We start from the raw sequence: 17,730 nt of genomic DNA on the forward strand, positions 1-17,730 counted from the left end.
TAATTTCAGTGGGACAAGACAGTAATTCTTTTCTAACCTTAAAGTTGACAAGTCAAAAAGTGGATACAATAGTGCTGGCTTGTCAGAAGATGAGCTGTTCCCATGCAAATAATAAAATTATTGTGGCTAAAGAAAGGACAAAAATTATAAGAATAAAATCTGAAAAGGGAAACAGGAAAGCATATGTCTAAATCCATCTCTTAATGGGTGATAAGAGAACAAATGCAAGTATCATGCAGTTGTGAGATCTCAGGAGGCACTAAGGTTATGCAGAAAGAAGATGTTGTCTTGAATTCGGATCTTAGCACTCAGTGGTAGCACCTCAAGCCAAAAGATCTTTACTCAATGTAGATCACGTTAGTGCATTTTTATTTGACCTAGAATTTTGACAAAAAGAGCTAAAAATTAAATCCTAAGTATTTGGATACAAAATATTTTGGACACTAAAATGTCATGCAACAATATGCTTTGCAGATGATGTATGAGGTTGCCCTCAAAGTTACAGTAAGGACATCATATTTTAGGGAAGGTGGCAAAATACTTTTCTTATGGTAAGTCTTAAATTTTCTTCTGAATTCTTTCTCTGAAGACAGTGTTAAAGGAGTAGGTACAAACTGTCTTACGTGTCAGTTTGGTGCCTGCATCTTCACTGCTGAATGAGTTTCTGTTATAGATCCAATTAAGTATTTATTCCTGGGTTTTTTTGCTGTCTTTTAGGATATGAACTTGTATCTTTACTTCAAAGGGCCTTATTTCTATACATATTTTATATTTTTTTATGTTTTTATATATATGCATACACACAGACATATATATCTCTCCAGATAAGCATCTCTTTTGAGCAATTTTGAATATTCTAGAGAAGGTTTGAATGACAGAGACTGGTGAGCAAATACTGAACAGGCAGTTTATTAATAGGTACCAAATTTTTATGCTGAAAATGCACCGAAATGAGAAAGCTTATTTAAAAATACTGTAACCATGTCATCTATTATTTCTCTGCTGAAAGAACTTGTCTGTTTCCACAGTTAGCATTGATTTTACTCAGTTAAAACGTTCAATTTTTATTCCATGTCAAATGATATATTAGCAGGTTCTATAAAAAGAAACAATTTGCGTAACATTTTGAAATGAACTATAAGTTCCTGATACAGCACCCTTAAACTGAATGTTTTATTTTATGTTAGACCTTCTCTCAGTCTTCTTTAGTGCTCCTGCCTGTATTTACAGGGGACCAATTTGACAAGTATAACAGTGTCTGAACAAACTGTCTGTATGTTGTTATCACATCAAATTGTAGATTTAAACCTTTATTATATTCTTCCAGTCTCTTTTCTATAAGTGAACTAGTTACTGCTAACCTTCAAGATCAAGTTTTAGGTTCATCTCAGTCATTCATATAAGTGTCTTTTTTTTTTCCCTTTTGTATTTCAGTTGAGCTCATGCAACACAATGGCAAAATGAATAGCTTGATTTAACCATGCTAGAAACACACATCAAGGTGTGTTAACCCAACCCAAGCCTCATTGCAAACTTTCCTTGACATATTTTGACATCTATCTAGACTGAACATGCTAGAGATGTGTCATTGCTGTCTTCATAGGGTATTAAACTCTCTGTCAACATCATTAATATATGGCAAGATGCCTGGTGAATGTAAAGGACTGAAATGTGTTCACTTCATTTAAAATAATGACTGAGTCGGTTCATACAGCTTTGTCTAATCTTAGCATGAATTCGCGCAAGATGTAATAGATCACACAGAACTCCCAATATGTAAAAGTTGCAGGCTATGTGATTTGAATGCCTAAGGTCATACAAAGGCAAAATCATGGCGAGAAGGATCCTCAGGGCTATTAAACGTGGTGATTCTGTTGCAGTTTGTGCCTAAGTAAAAGCATCATCTACAGACGAAGTGTTCCTCTCTTTGGCTGGTTTCCTGAAGCGTTCACTCTGAGGCTGCTGTCAGAGATAACGTCCTGTGTGTGTTACCTGCTACGCAATACAGATACCCTGCCCGAGACAAGTGGAGTCAAGGCAGGGAGGTCAGGACTGACACAAACACTTGACATGTCTGTCGCTACCTTTAGAAAACAGATGCATTACTACTGTCTGTGAAGTGGATCATTGCACTGGACTAATGGATTGTTTGTGTTGCGTCTAAATTGAATCCTTCCCTGTCAACAAAATGCTGGGCAGCCATCTACCAATGCTTTTTCTGTGCACCTATCACTCAGGCTATATTTATTTACATTACATTCTGCATTTTTCATTACTTTTTCCATGAGATGTGATTAGGAGACCAGTATTCCTTAAAATAAATAGAAAATCTTCTTCGGTTGACTTCAAGTAAGAAGAACTAGGTCTGAATATAAGCAGATATTCTCTCTTGTAGAGCACAGTGGGAATTTAATTTATTACTTGCAGACTGTCCAAAAGCGCTGCAGAATACCAGTATGCAATGAGAATGTTCACATTCACAGATACACATATACTAGTACACATTTACACAGGAAAATATGGAGGTTTGTGCATTTATAAAGTTCTCATCTCTCTCACTATGGTTAGGGAACTTTGAATAAGGAGATATTCTTACTGACATACTTAAAATTGATGATGCGACTATTATTAAGAGATACTTAAGGCAATGCTGGTCTTACCTTTTTTGAGTGAGGTGAATGGAAGGAGAAAAATGTTGGAAAAGGGATATCATTACTTATATAAAGATTATTAAATACCATGAGGAATACTGATTTTGTTACATGTATTTTTAGTAAATTCTGGTTTTATCTGTACCATTTAAAGTTGTGTAGAAGTGCTGATAAGAAAAAAGTAAGTTGCCCACAACATTTATTTCACCTCTTTATCTCCATTTATATTTATTCCTTTGTAAGTAAATGCTACAAGATTTTAGAAATGGCTACTGTGTTGTTGAAGTTAATTTTGCAAAAGGAAAGAACTAGTGTTCTGTATTTTACTTCTAATTGTATTTGCTCATTTCAGTGTTCTAAAGCACTGAACTCATTTGCTAGGCCTAGTTCTGATTTTATATTTGTACAGTTTAAGGTCTTGTGATATGTTCTTCTAGTGTGAATATTTGGATGTTATGGAATGTACTCTGATGTGTCTCATGAAAATTTAAGACCACAACTTTTAATACAGTTGTCATTAATCATATCTGTGAATACTAGACTCTTAAGCACAGCATTACAGGAATGTACCAGCCCACAGAAAAAAACAAAATGAAGAGTCACTTGGGATGATAATAGTCATAAATACTTCAGTAATCACAGAATCACAGAATGGTAGGGATTGGAAGTGACCTCTGGAGATCATCTAGTCCAGCCACCTGCTAAAGCAGGCTCACCTAGAGCAGGTTGTACAGGACTGCATCCGGGTGGGTTTTGAGTATCTCCAGGGAAGGAGAATCCACAGCCTCTCTGGGCAGCCTGTTCCTGTACTCTGTCACCCTCAGAGTAAAGAAGTTTTTTCTCACGTTGATGTGGAACTTCCTGTGCTCCAGTTTGTGCCCATTGCCACTTGTCCTGTCACTGGGCGCCGCTTGAGTGTTGATAAGGTCCCCTCTCAGTCTTCTCTTCTCCAGGCTAAAGAGCCCCAGATCTCTCAGCCTTTCCTCATAGGAGAGATGCTTCAGCCCCCTAATCATCTTCGTAGCCCTCCGCTGGACTCGCTCCAGTAGTTCCCTGTCCCTCTTGAACTGGGAGGCCAAGAACTGGACACAGTAATCCGGTTGTGGCCTCACCAGGGCAGAGCAGAGGGGGAGAAGAACCTCCCTTGACCTGCTGGCCACACTCTTCTTAATGCATTATCAATTATCAATTGATAATGATCGATTATGTTTCTGGTTAAATTAATAAAGAGGTGTGAGTTTTTCTTTTACATTTAGGGTGACTTCTGGTCAATAGTAAAACTCCTTTGGACAAAGAATCAAGCTCTAAACTTTCTTCAGAGCATTTTGTCCTTCAGCACTGAATTACCCCCTCACCCCTAGAGATCCTTCCAAACCAAGGCTGAGGTTGAAAGATCCACTGGGTAAATGTCAACTTTGCCTGGGAAGCTTCTGTGCTCTCTGTTCTGTAAATAAACAGAAGACTTTTTTCTCCTGAACTTCGTAAAAATTACATGAAACTAACTTTGAAGGAAACAGAAAAATGTGTCTGTTCTAAGAAAACAAAACACAAGTGTGCATAAGAATAGATTTTACAAAAAAAGTCTATTGAAGATAATACTTCTTACACCAACTTGTACTAATCCAATTTATTTTTATATGTGTTATTTTTACCCTTTTAAAACCTGTTAACATTGGATAGCCACAAAAAAAAAAAAAAAAAAGAGGAAACATCTTAGGATTAGACCTTTATAGTCTACAAAGCAGTTAGAGATCCTATGAAATTTCCATAAAATTGTTCTGAAAATCATAAGCCACTGATTTTTTGCTGTGGCTAACCACCTATTGAGCTTACTTTAGTGGTTTTAATTTGAACATTTTTATCAAAACTTTAAAAGTAAGTTGTTGGATTTCAGTTTTGGAATCAGTATTGCTCAGATAATCATGTGAATATTTTTCGGAGGCCAGCTGTTCTTACTACTGCTGCAAAAGTACTATTTTTGTTAGACTTGCAGAAAATTTCATGTCTTTTCAATTTCATAATGGCATTTCAATTTCATATGCATGACTCGAACTGGTTTATACTTTGAATACAATTATAAAATCTAAAGAGATTTTGATATTTTTTATGTGTTAAAATCCTTTAAAATATAAGTGTGATTTAGTTTTAAATTCTGGTTTGGTCAATCTGTACCTTATTTTACTCCTGCCAATCTTGCACCTTTTTACTAAGTTCGGAGGTTAAAGCTAAAGTTTAATTGAGAACTGGCTAATTATTGTTCACACAGACTAGTAAATAAGACATAAGATATGCCCATCTTACATAAAAGACATTGATTTTTATGTGCTATCAGATTTGGTATTGCTTTGCCTGTTTCTTTTGCAGCAATACAATATAAAGAGTTTGTTTCTAAATGGTACTATATAAAATACAGAGTAGTGACAAATATTTAATAGCTTTAACTAAGTCAATATTAATCTTAAGTAATGTCCTGGTTTTCAACTACTACAACACAATGCAGAATTTAATTCTTTGTCTTTATGGGGGTCATGTGTGTATTTAATAATCATATAATTTCAGAACACCATTCACTAATTTTTTTGCTGAGTCACTAGAAGTTATAGAGCTCTCACAGACAAATTAAGACACTTCTGTTTATGCTCATACAGGAAATATAAGTAGCAGGATAATTTCATCTTCTCTGGTGTGGATCTTCATGCTAATCATCTAAAATTTTTGCTTGTTTTTGAATAACACCTGAATTTAAATAATGGTAATTTTTGATGTACCATTGCATTCAAAATGTAGCAGTGTTTACTTAGCTTTGCAATAGTTTGAGAAGCAGTGTTAACTTTTGATCAGCAGAAAATGCTAAAACATTTAAGATTTCTGACCATTATGATACTAGGCCAGTAAAATGGTCTGAAAGAAGGAAAAGGCACAATTTCAAGTGTAGAACAGAGAATAATTTAAAATTTTTATGTATGATAAAATAATTTCAGTTGTGTAATTATTTCTTATTTCCTTGTACATAGTTTGAATGAAATTACCATGGTCAGTATTAAGGTAATGTCAAAGTACTTTTGGCTGATTAGCTTCAATCCTGACTTACTCCTCCGTGTAGCTACTTCATGTTTGTCAATTTGGCAAATGAATGGACGTCAGATATATTCAGTCCTGCTGACAATGACAGCTCTTGTGCTGGACTAAAAGTACACAGGATTCTTGTTTTGATTTTAGTCAGGCTATTTGTTGTAGGGGTCATGCATGCGTACAGAATGCTAGAAACATTATTTTAAATAATGTGTTTTTTCTGGAGGAAGACAACCTCTTCTCTTCTTCTTAGTGGGTAGAAGTGACGGGTCATTTTACATGCAGCTTGCCTGACAGTTACTGTCAAGCTCAGAGTACATGGCTAGAGGCTAAATTTGAGGCGCAGTAACATCCTTGTGGCTGGACAACTGATGCTTTGTTAGAAAGTCCATGCAGGGTTTCACCTTCTTTTCCTTCATTTAAGAATTTTGAAATCAGATACAAGACAGGTCCAATTTCAAAACATTCAGTCAATGGAGCTTTTCTGAAATCAGATCTAGACAGGTTTTTCAAGACGGTGTGGAACAATAAAAGAAGTCCAAGTTTTTCGCTGGGCATGTTTCAATCAACCCAATGCTGTTTGAGCCACAGCTGCTTTCTTTATGCCAAAGTACAAAACACTCTGTTACTATATAGTCTAACGACTGAAAAATATGTAAAGTAGTATTTTCAATTCTGTAATGCCAATGTCTGCCATGCACGTTTGTTTATAGACGGCAACAATTTTGGTAAGTTTATGAAGTTTAATGCAATTTATGTCTCTGCATCCGCAGTTGGAGTTATTAACAACAGTCCAGCTTCCAACTTAAATAATGAGGTTTTATGATGCCTTCAAAAATTGACAAGGTGAAGAACGTTTGAAGTTTCAGTGCTATGAACATAGTGAATATAGCTGGTATAGTTCCATCTGCTTCAAGAGCTGACACATGGCTTATATATAGAGGGCATGACTCCTGGGAGAATGTAAATACAATGGCTTCTGTATTTCTTGCCAGTGCTGTAGAATTGGCCATTAGATGCTTTCTAAGGACTGAGGTAATCTCAGTTGCAAGTTGATAATATCTGAAGCATGAGAGAACTGGAATAAAGGATGTCTCTAGTGGGAATCCTTTATTGCCTTCAGGGGATTTCTGAATCATTCCCTTTAGCAGATGCTTTTACTACTGACTTTGGAAATTCACTGCTGACACATGAAAATAGTCTTAGAAATACTGTTAGAAAAATTTGTATTGAATTCTGAGACTGCCTGCAAATCCATTTAAGCTGCTTTCCTTCTCTTTGAATGTTTATAAACAATTTTTCAAAAGAACGCTCTTCATTTTTTTCTTTGTATGTTATTCTTCTTGTCTGTTTATCTGATGCCTTTGCAAACTGCCAGCCTCCAAAGTTGGTTAACTTGGCAGCGTGGTGGCAGATCATAGTCTACCCAGGCCAGTCAAGAGCAGACCCAAAGGGAACAATTTGTCCACTTAGCCGTAAGCACCGAGGGGTTATGAATTAGATATAAACTCTCCAGGAGGTTGTGGACGTGTTATCAGAGACGGGTCAGTCAAGAACTTTGTGCAGCATGCTTTATTGGTAAAAACAGTAGATAGTATTTTATTCATAAGGGAAGGAGGCCATTAGGCAAAAAATACTTTTCGATGAGACTGTTCTCTCTCCCTCTACCTATTTGAGTTTAGATTCATATCCCAGGAAATACAAGGCGCAAGTAAAAGAAAGGTGAGGTATTAAGAGGAGACACAGTTATAAGGCATTGATTTTAAGACAGAAAATGTGTTAAAGAAGGGCTTTTAACTCTTAACATTTTAATTGAAATTTTTCATCAAACAAATGCAATGTAGGGATGCTATCAAGAAAAAAAAATTTGCAATGGACATCTTGGTTTTCTTTAACATACTATAAAATCATTCTGCAGTACTATCTTCTGCAAGATATCCTTTAAGAGAAAAGCACAGGATATTTTGAACAAAGATAACATCTGCAGTTTACAGCAGCTAGAATTGGAGCTGTGCTCACAACAGGCTCTGTGCTCATTTTAGATCCAGTGAGAATGACAACTCCTTTTGACCAGTGTCTTGCTTTGAACAAATGTAAATTGCAACAGAAGAAATGAATTAAAAAGACTAAGGCTCAATCTCTGGCTATCCAAAAACTTTAATTGGTTTAACTATGTGGTTTTGAAGTAAGCTGAATTGATGAACATTGTATTTGATTTTATTTAAGTTAGGTTTACTTGAATCAGGCTTGGTGGGGCTCTGAGCAACCTGACTTAGTTAGAGATGTCCCTGCTCCTTTAGCAGTCTCTTCCAACCCAATACATTCTATGATTCTATGAATTACCTTAATTTCTGACTGACTTATAAAGTACACAATATCTGCATGCATACATAGCTGTATATGCATGTTAAAGCCCCTATCTGTTGTGAGAATGCTGCAACACAAGATGAAAATGCAGAATTTTTAAATATTTCCATGGGAAAACAGTATTTAAAGCATAGCTTAATCAGTAGCTTCTGACACCTATCTTGTTAGTACGTTTCCCTTCAAAAATGCCTCCTCCCTCACTTCCTTGTAATTTCTCTGTACCAAGCACTACTGGGTTCTTTCCCAATAATCTCTAGTAGCTTTGAGATGCACGCTCATTATGTGACACACTGGCATCACTACAACTGTGTGCAGTTACCAGTAATAGTATGATGGCTGCTAATGTACGGGCACATCGCAAAACTGAGATTTTTGAACAGTAAGCAAAAAATGCATGCATTTGTTCAACTAGAATTACAACTCAATTTCATCTGACTAGATTGTACAATGTACTCATCTGCATTTAGTCCAGGCAGCCTGTGCCTTCTGTACAGTTGAAGGAGATCAAGTCTTTGGAGGCTGGATGGAAGTCAGATCATCCTGATTTCTTTGAATTGCTACAACCACAATGAAGCACATGAATCATAACACAGAAGAGTCTGTGCTCTTCCATTGACTCCCTCTCTTAGGGGACAACTAATTCTGTTGAGTTGCCTACCTTTTAGAAAGGCTATATCCCACTGTTATGTGCATTAAGCTCATTGAGTCTTACTTTATTCATTTCACCTAGTCAGCAGTAGTTATTTGAAAGGTTTTAAAAGAATATATTTTACTTTGTGATATTATTACTGAGAAAGCAGACTTGTGTTATCAGAATTCCCATGAGTGTTTAACCTCAATTGGAAAAATTCCAGATGAAAGGAAACCCAAATGCTAGACTTCAGATGCTGGCCTTCAAAACAAGATGGAAAAAAGGAATAAAGGAAAAAATCTTAATGTAAATAAAGCCCAAAGTTTTGTAATGCTTTTACTCCCTGATGGAAGGCTAACCAAATCCTTGGAGAAATTTATGGGACAGTCATGTCGTCTAATGTTAGACATCTGTCATCTGCATCTGCACTAGTGTCTCTAGGTTCTGTTGGATTTAATGACGAAAAAGTAGGTGGTTTTAATTCACTGCCCTAAATTATTTTAGATGCCTGTCTTAGGATGACATGAATAGCACTCTGCTGCTTCTATTCATTGGTTATAAAGAGAATCTTGATACCTAGCTCATATGGTCTCATCCCTGCAAAATTCAGTGGCTATTAGTGCATTTGTTTCTTTGCTGTACTGTCCTGCACTTTATTCTAACTTGTTTTGAGGAAGTAAACAGGAACTCTGCATTCCTGGGCATGGAAAACATTTACAGGAAGGCAAAATTGCTTATCCTAAAATCAACTTTACAGAGATCTCAGGAAAAAAATATTCCACAAAAAATGGAAAAAAGTACTCAGTTGAATTACATAAACCAGATAAATTTCAGTGTTGTTACTTGGTGTGATGGATTCCAAGAAACAGAGGAGTAAAAGATACATGGAGTTCAAATTGTTCTTGATATGAAGCAACGCAAACATATAAGCAGAATCCAGGCTTTCCCATGGGAACATTGTTCTGACTGCAATTTCCCCATAGCGACTTCTAGTCCAGAATCATTCCTATAAACATCTTGGTGCATGCCATCTAAAGACTATAGTGACTGTGGATCATTAGAGTGTGTAAATCAGTTGATTCTGTCTTCTTAATTTATGAAAGTATAATAGATGCTCTGTCTAGGATGGGAATAAAGGAAGGAAAAGAATGTTGGAGCAGTGCAATTCATTCCAAAATGAAGATGGGCAAAAATATGGAAAAAGTGAGCAAAGGCAATGCAGACTAAACATGGATATGAATTTGATATACTTGGCACCAAACATATTGCCTAAACGAAAACTTCCAAGATGGGACAAAAATTAAGGAGAATATACAATCTCTTCTAGATCTGGTATGCTTGGGCCTTTTGAACGATTATTAACATCATAAAAATACAATACACAGATGAGAGAATTGTATGATAATGCAAGCGGTGAGTATTTTATAAGCAGCGAACTTGTTGAATTGCAACGAAATGCATCAGAAGAAGTGATCAGAAGACAAGAGGTTTGTTCTTACCCATTCAGAATAGAGGCTGAGTGTCAAACCTTTCACCTTGCATTGCAGGTTTTCTAATCTGATGGGAGCTCACCCAGCTGTGTTCAGAACATCCGAGCAGGTGCTGGAACAAATTTCTTGTGTCTTTCAGTGGTGTCCATGCCAAGACAGTCAACCACATCAAATTCTTTCCAGTCGTTTACATTCATGTACTTACCACATGTTTTAAAACCTGAAAGGCCGAAATTCAACTTGCAGATCTAAATGCCTGAACTTGGATATTTACTTGAGATGTAGGTGTCTAATCATGAGTGTGTGGAAATAAGGCTTGATGTGATTGCCTAAACACAAGTATCTTGTGCCATTGGACTCGCCACTGCCAATCCCGCAAAGAGGTCCTTTGTCACATCTGCCGTGCAGGTGTCTTGCATGCCCAGGGCATCTCAAATAGTGCTAGATGACAACGTTTAGGCAAGTAGGTATGGTTTGTTCATTATGTAAGTGGAACTTGTGTTGACCAGCGGTGATGTCTACTTGAGGATGAACTGAATGTCTCTCTTGACTGTATTTTTAATTGATGCTGTAATCGATATCTCTGGCTGTGTAAGGAGGTGAGCTAGTATGGCTGTTGCTATGAAAGTCAAAAAAGTTGGGCAAACCTTATGGTAATGTAAAATGTTGCAAATGGAATTTGGCAGATGAGGACAGATCTCTATCCTGTCTTACTTGGTAATAAATTATCATCCATGATAGCCAGCAAAGCTGTTCATAGCTCGTGTACTGATCTGAAATCAACTGGTGCTACATCTGGCACGTTCATTGCCGTGTAGTGAGTTTGTAGCTTCACTTTACTTACTCTGGCCAGCAAAAAAAAAAAAAGGCAATTTGATAATGTTTTTTTTTATTGCTTAGGTATTTTATAGCTAGAATGGTGTTATTTACTATTTGGTTTTCTTTCATGTATTTGAAATGAATGAATCTCAATGACTGAGGTTTTCTATACTGATGAGCAGAATGCACACTTCTAACTGGCTGATTTAAGATGTTTAAGACATTAAATGTAAAGAAGCTGAAACAGCTTAACTGAATCATTATATGTGACAGTAAGACATATAGTATCTTTGCAGTTGTGTATGTTCTGCAGCCTGGATTAGTCACTCAGAAAGATAATATATATATCCATATATATCCATAGTACAGTCTTTGAAGTCTACTCCTTGCAGTAGATACAGAAACCCTTTGTGTGAAATAATAGTAAAAGATATTATGACTAATTTTTGAGAAACTAATGTTATATTCAGTGTCAGGCCGAAGCCGAGGACTTGAGTAGAGTTCTCAAAAATGTCAAACATGTTCAAGAATAGCTACTTTCTATTGTTGAAAAGAAACATACAAGTTGAAATTATGTCTTACAGTTGCCTGACAGTTTGATCTTTCATGTAAATATGGGATAAGTAGTCACTAGCAACAGAATGATGTAATCAAAATTGCTAGTGTCTGTATTATAAGCTAAATGTATTTTATTAATTCAAGTATTTTTAAGGTTCCCTGCATCAAAATAGCATCGTTTCTAGTACTGTCAGCTTTCTAATAATCCCTGTGTATACCATATGTGTGCGGTTTTTTACAAGATCTGCAGAAAAAGGATTTCAAGGCTGTTGTGGATTAGCCCCAGCCAGCAGCTCAGCCCCGCACAGCCGCTCACTCACTCCCCCGCCATGGAATGGGGAGAGAATCAGCACAGTAAAAGTGAGAAAGCTCCTGGGTTCAGATGAAGGCAGTTTAATAGGTCAAGCCAAAACTACATGTGCAAGCAAAGCAGAATAAGGAATTCATTCGCTGTTTCCCATCACAGGCAGGTGTTCAGCCATCTGCTGGAAAGCAGGGCTCCACCGTGTGTAACAGTTTGGGAAGACAAACACCACAACTCCAAATGTCCTCCCTTCCTCCTTCTTCCCACAGCTTTTATGTGTGAGCATGATGTCATATGGTATGGGATATTCCTTTGGTCAGTTGGGGTCAGCTGTGTGGGCTGTGTCCACTCCCAGCCTGTTGCACACCCCCAGCCCACTCACGAGTGGGTGGGGTGAGAAGCAGAGGAGGCCTTGACACTGTGTAAGCACTGCTCAGCAAGAGCTAAAACATCCCTGTGATATCAACACTGCTTTGGTCACAAATCCAAAACAGCACCCTGCGAGCTGCTATGAAGAAAATCAACTCCATCCTAGAAAAACCAGGTCAAAGGCCTAACCCAAATGCCAGCAGTGTGAGAGTGAGCACAAGAGAGTTTTTGAATGAAGCAAGGAGCTGACAGGAGGAAGTTTAATGTCTAGCCAGAGGGAACTAATCTTAAGTCTGGAGTACAGAGACCATGGTACTTACAGAAAAGTGTACGGTTGGGTCAGTTTAGTCATCTGTTTGACAGAAAATGCATGAGTTGTGCCAGTCTCACGTACTTCTTGTTTTGGAGTTGTTTCTGCTCCTTAGGCAAACCTAAGACTGTCTTTGGAGCAGATCTTATAACGAACTTACAACACACTTCAGCTGCTCAGCAGCAGAAAGGGACCTTGCAGCTGCTTTTAAGATTTTCTAGCACAATGAGAAACCGGAATAGGAGGGAAGAGGTAATTTCTTCTGGGCACTGTGAAGGGCCAGGACACAATTTACATCAGAAGTCCTGGTTTAAGTACTTTCCTTTTTGAAGGCTGTTAACAAATACAAATTAGAGGAGGCCAGTGGTTACTTTAACAGGTCAGGATTTGATAAGCTGCTTGGTAGTTCCCAGGATAAGATGAGAGTGGTGTAAAGTTGTCCCTCTGTCCACTCTTACCAGGTGTTGCGAGCATGGCTTTAGGATACCTGGAGAGACCTCTGTCTCTGCTTTGCAATAATGTGATGTTGAACATCACTGTTACTATTGAAAGTGTGTCTCTGCCAATCAATTTTTTCCATGAAAGTGAATAAGAAATCTCCACTCAGTGTTTAAACAGCACAGATGTATTGCCATTGTGACTTCTTTTGCAAATGACACTTATGTCCCTCAAATTTACAATATTTACTTGGTGGACGTTAAGAATTTTTGATTTAGGGATCATTCAAGCTTCTATTTGTATACTTGGTAGAAATGTATTCAGTAGCAATGGGGTCTGCAAATGCCAGCAAAACGATAGCAAATAGAACATATTGTGGAACTGCTGGAACTGCTGTGCATCATTTCTAAGCTTTACACTGTAATTGTAACTCCTGATGTGCACGAGGTCAGGAAATAAATTTCCTTTTCTTCCAGAATAGTGTTGATGGGGACATGAGGCTGCCAAATTTTTAAGTCATTTGTCGGAGCATCCTTTTCCATAATTTTGCAGAGTAGATCAGGTTGAGTAAATGAAAGAGGATGCCCAAAGTATTTGCAGTGTTCTTGGGCCATGGGCTGTTGTAATTGCTGCTGAGAAACTGCTCATCACTCTATTCCCAGAAAATTGCCTGGAGACTGGCTGATTTTCCTTTTGCTGTGACAGAAGCCAAATTAAAGAAGCGTGGTCTGCAGTGCTTGTCTGTAGGCATAGTTTGTAGAACTGTGCAAAAATGAGCCAAACTGCAGAGTGTAATTCTGCCATTCTAGCAGGGAATTGAAGGGCAGTTCTTCAGAAATGATTTTGTGTGAAATTATGTTAATTTTGAAAAAAATATTTTTAGAATTGTATTTGAAAACAAGTTTAGAAGCATCATTCAAGAAACGTTGGACTACTTAGAGTTCTATTTAGCAAACCCAGGATTCATGTGGAAAACCAGGATCTTTTGAGGGCGTCTGTCTAAGCGCAAGCATTTGTACACTCTGGGTAGCTACGCTTGCATTAGTCACTGTGAGGCCTTTTCATTGTCTGTAGAAATACATCCAATGAAGTCCATGTTGACTGCTTACATAGATACAAGAAGTGCTTCCTAGAAGGCTCGTGAAGAGAGCCCACAGTGCCTTAGATGTTCATATTTGCAGTGTAGACACCTAACTTTAGGTGAAATAGAGCCTATGATTTATGCCCACAGAGGGTCCCTAGAAATGCAGTGGAGCTCCACAAACATACAGCAGACTTTGTAGTGAGCAAGAAACTAACATATCAGGTTTAACCATTTTAACCAGCCAGAGACACCAATTAAAAAAAAAAAAAAAAAAAGAAAAGAAAAAGAAAAAGCAATATTCATTCAGGATTTTAACTGAGGAACTTTCTTATGGTCATTCTAATGGCATTGGAAATGACATTAATTTTGTATTTTCTTTCTTTAGCTCTGCAGTAAATTAATATTATGTAAAGCAAACAAAACATTAAACTGTCAGGACCGTTGTCAAAAAGGCTATTAAAGCTTACTTCTCTAATTAAAAAAAAGAGATTTCTGTTTCCTGTGACAGCTCATATACCAATTTTAGCTCCTAACAAGCATGATAGTTGCTATGAATATACTTAAGATCTATGTCAGTTGTATCCCTTATTTTTTTCCTTTAACTGTATCTACAATAGTGTGGTTGCAAGATTCTTCATTTTGTTTCACATTTCGTTTAGTCCTTTCTGTACCTGTATGATATTTGCTAAGGGAATGACCAGCTAACTTCATCACAAATTGGGGTTGCTGAAGTTACCTCTTTACTTGGCCTTTTAAATGCTATAAAAATATATTGATTTGCTTTTCCTTTTGCTATCTTATATAAAATATTGCTTCCTTGCTACTTTTTACAAACATTGCTCGAGAAGGTGATTGATATATGGGCACTAAATATTGAAATTCTGTCTGTTATACATAGCACATTCTACACTGCTATTAAAAACTTTAATCTCATAACATAGTAAAAAACTTCACAGTTTTAATATTCTGTCTAGCTTGAGTGGAAAATAATGTAAGTCTAATGACTGTTGTAGACATAAATGAAGAAGCAGCTTAATTCTGAGAATATATACCATTATTTTTCTTGGTGTTGTCATTCAGAATAGGATTTAATGTAATATGTAGCTGGTAAATTTACAGATAAGAGTCCACAGTTAATCAGCAGACTGTGCACTTCAGTCTGCTTTTCCTCTGTTGAAAAATTTCCTTTCCAAGTTCTAGCAAATAACTTTACTAAAGAAAGAAAGGGTAGTTTGGGTCAATATTTAATAAAGTATTTGAATATTTAGATTAGGAAATTAATGAGACTTAAACATGTCTTTTAAAATTAAACTCATGTATAAATGCATTACGAAGTACACTGGAGCAAGACTGTCTCTCTTTCAGACATAATCCATTCTTTCAAACTGTGGCTCATTCTTCCCAGATTGATTTTGTTTATGGAAGTTGATGAATCTGATACTTTCTTTGACCTCATTGACATTGGATAATCAGCTGAAATTGTGCCAGCTTGTGTGTCTAAGTTTTGAGTTCCTGAGGCTGAATTTTCTGCTGAGGTCAACTGGCTTGAGATGTTGCTTTGCAGAAATATGCTGGAATAAAGATGTAACATTCTTGTCACATACTGTAGAGCAAAGAGTGAAAATAATGCTATTTCTTAAGACTTCAGAGCTATTTAATGGAAAATTATATCATTTCACAGTCTATTTTACGTATCAGTAAGTGGTTTCTGCATATATATTTTTCTGTGCAGGTCAACTTCTATGTAAGGGTGAAGGCAATTTATACCCTTGGACACAGCGTATCTCTAATTGCTCTTACAACAGGAAGTATAATTCTTTGCCTTTTCAGGTATGTATTTTTCATAACTATGAAGATGACAGGAGTTAAATAAAAATTAAACCAAAAAATAGTAGGTGAGAGAGTATGTCTGAAATATATCCAGGATAATCAAAGTTTTATTTGCAAGAAAAACACTAGGATGGTTGCACACACAGAAGGATATAAAAATCTGTGTTTATGTTCATCTTATGTTAAAGTGTGGGAGAAATACCACTGGGATCTTTTGATCTGTGATACTGAAAAGGAGCAAGGCATACTTTATTTGTATATTTTGCACAGCCTATAGTGATCATGAGGATGATAAAAGAAAACAGCAAGGCAGCACTGAAAGGGGAGGCCCTTACTTAAGGTTCCTATTACTAAGAAACAACTGGAGAGTAATAGAAGGCTGTTCAAGAGCTTTCTGTCTCAAAATCTAAAATGCCTGTTTTTAAATCTCTTCTTAGAAAACTTCATTGTACTCGGAACTACATCCATCTGAACCTGTTCCTCTCTTTCATTCTAAGAGCAATCTCTGTTTTAGTCAAGGATGATATTCTCTATTCCAGCTCCAACACAGCTCACTGTCCAGAGGATCAAACCTCATGGGTAATAAACCTCATTTGCTACCTAGTATAATAATGTTGTGTCACTAAATTTTCCTCTTTGATCACTTTAAATATTTAGGAATTCCAAGCTGTCAGTGAAGACAGTTCTGTAGAGAATATAATGACTAGCAAAATGATCTATTAGAAGTAGCCAGAGAAAGAAGGTTGTATCAGGGGTCCAGGAATTGGACAGGTATCAATGGAGGGAGAGAAATTAGTCAGGGAATTAAATATTCACAAGAGTTGTCTTTATTAATTCCTGTATACTTTCTGCCTATGACAGAGGTGGTGTTAAGTGCATTCTTGGCAAGCTAATATGTTTACTGCGTTTTCATGCACAAGGGTTAAAAAAATCTCAAGTCTTGCTGTTAAAGGACTGACCACTATATGATATTCCCCATTCTCTGCCTCCATTGTTTCAGTCAAAAGTGCTGCAGAAGAACAAATATCGCTGAATATTCTGAATCTAATTTACTACAGTTTAAGCTTGTGAGAAAAAAATGGAAGGAAGACATTTTTATATTGATGAAGCCATATTGTCCAAAAGCATGAAGTTCTTAGCAGTGACTACCAGGCTGTACATATGAAATTGTAACCTGGGATATTTCTAATGAGAGAAGTCTCTGAGTTAGTAGACCCAAAGTAGGCAAAGTAGCTAGTAGGCAGACTGCCAGGAGTAATCAAAAGCTTTTAGGTCCTTGAAAGGTTAGTCAATGGACTTTCAAAATACTACTCGATTTCTGCAATTTCTTTTATTCTGCAGTTATTCTTGGCTGCAAAGCCTCATACTTTCCTATTTGAATATGTCCAGTCTTCTGGACTGTTGAGTATTTTCTGTTGCATTATATGTGGGATGATCTGACACCAGCTTGGCAAGGCTGTTTTGTCTTGCATTGGCTGGATGCTACCTTTCTTACATAGCAGCGTGCGGGGTTTGCCCCTTTTGTCGTATATGTGTGAAGTTCCACAGTTCTGCTGCACGCACAGATGTCTAAAAGCACACAATTCAAAATGCAATGTGACTAGGTCCTGAATCTGAATGACACAGAGCCATAATTTTTGGCTAACTTTTTACTGACAGATACCTTCGCTGTTCAGCATCTGGAAATACACCTGATACAGGATTAGCTGCAGGAGGAAAGGAAAATATTTTGATGCGGGGTTCTGGTATGTAAATCGAGAATATGATACAGGGGAGTATTGGAATTTAAAAGAGATTACAAAAATTT

The 17,730-nt window shown here is 36.9% G+C and overlaps 1 protein-coding gene across 1 annotated transcript in view; it reads left to right on the plus strand.

Moving 5' to 3' along the window:
* Nucleotides 1-17,730, plus strand: part of VIPR2 (vasoactive intestinal peptide receptor 2) — a 55,781-nt gene that overhangs the window by 22,990 nt on the left and 15,061 nt on the right. Inside the window, exons 5-6 of the mRNA XM_086466448.1 lie at nt 15,826-15,923; nt 16,361-16,502. Of these exons, the coding sequence (XP_086322574.1) occupies nt 15,826-15,923; nt 16,361-16,502 (240 nt within the window). The remainder of the gene's footprint in view (nt 1-15,825; nt 15,924-16,360; nt 16,503-17,730) is intronic.

This window comes from Leptosomus discolor, chromosome 6, assembly GCF_034619465.1.
Source record: "Leptosomus discolor isolate bLepDis1 chromosome 6, bLepDis1.hap2, whole genome shotgun sequence".
NCBI lineage: Eukaryota > Metazoa > Chordata > Aves > Leptosomiformes > Leptosomidae > Leptosomus > Leptosomus discolor.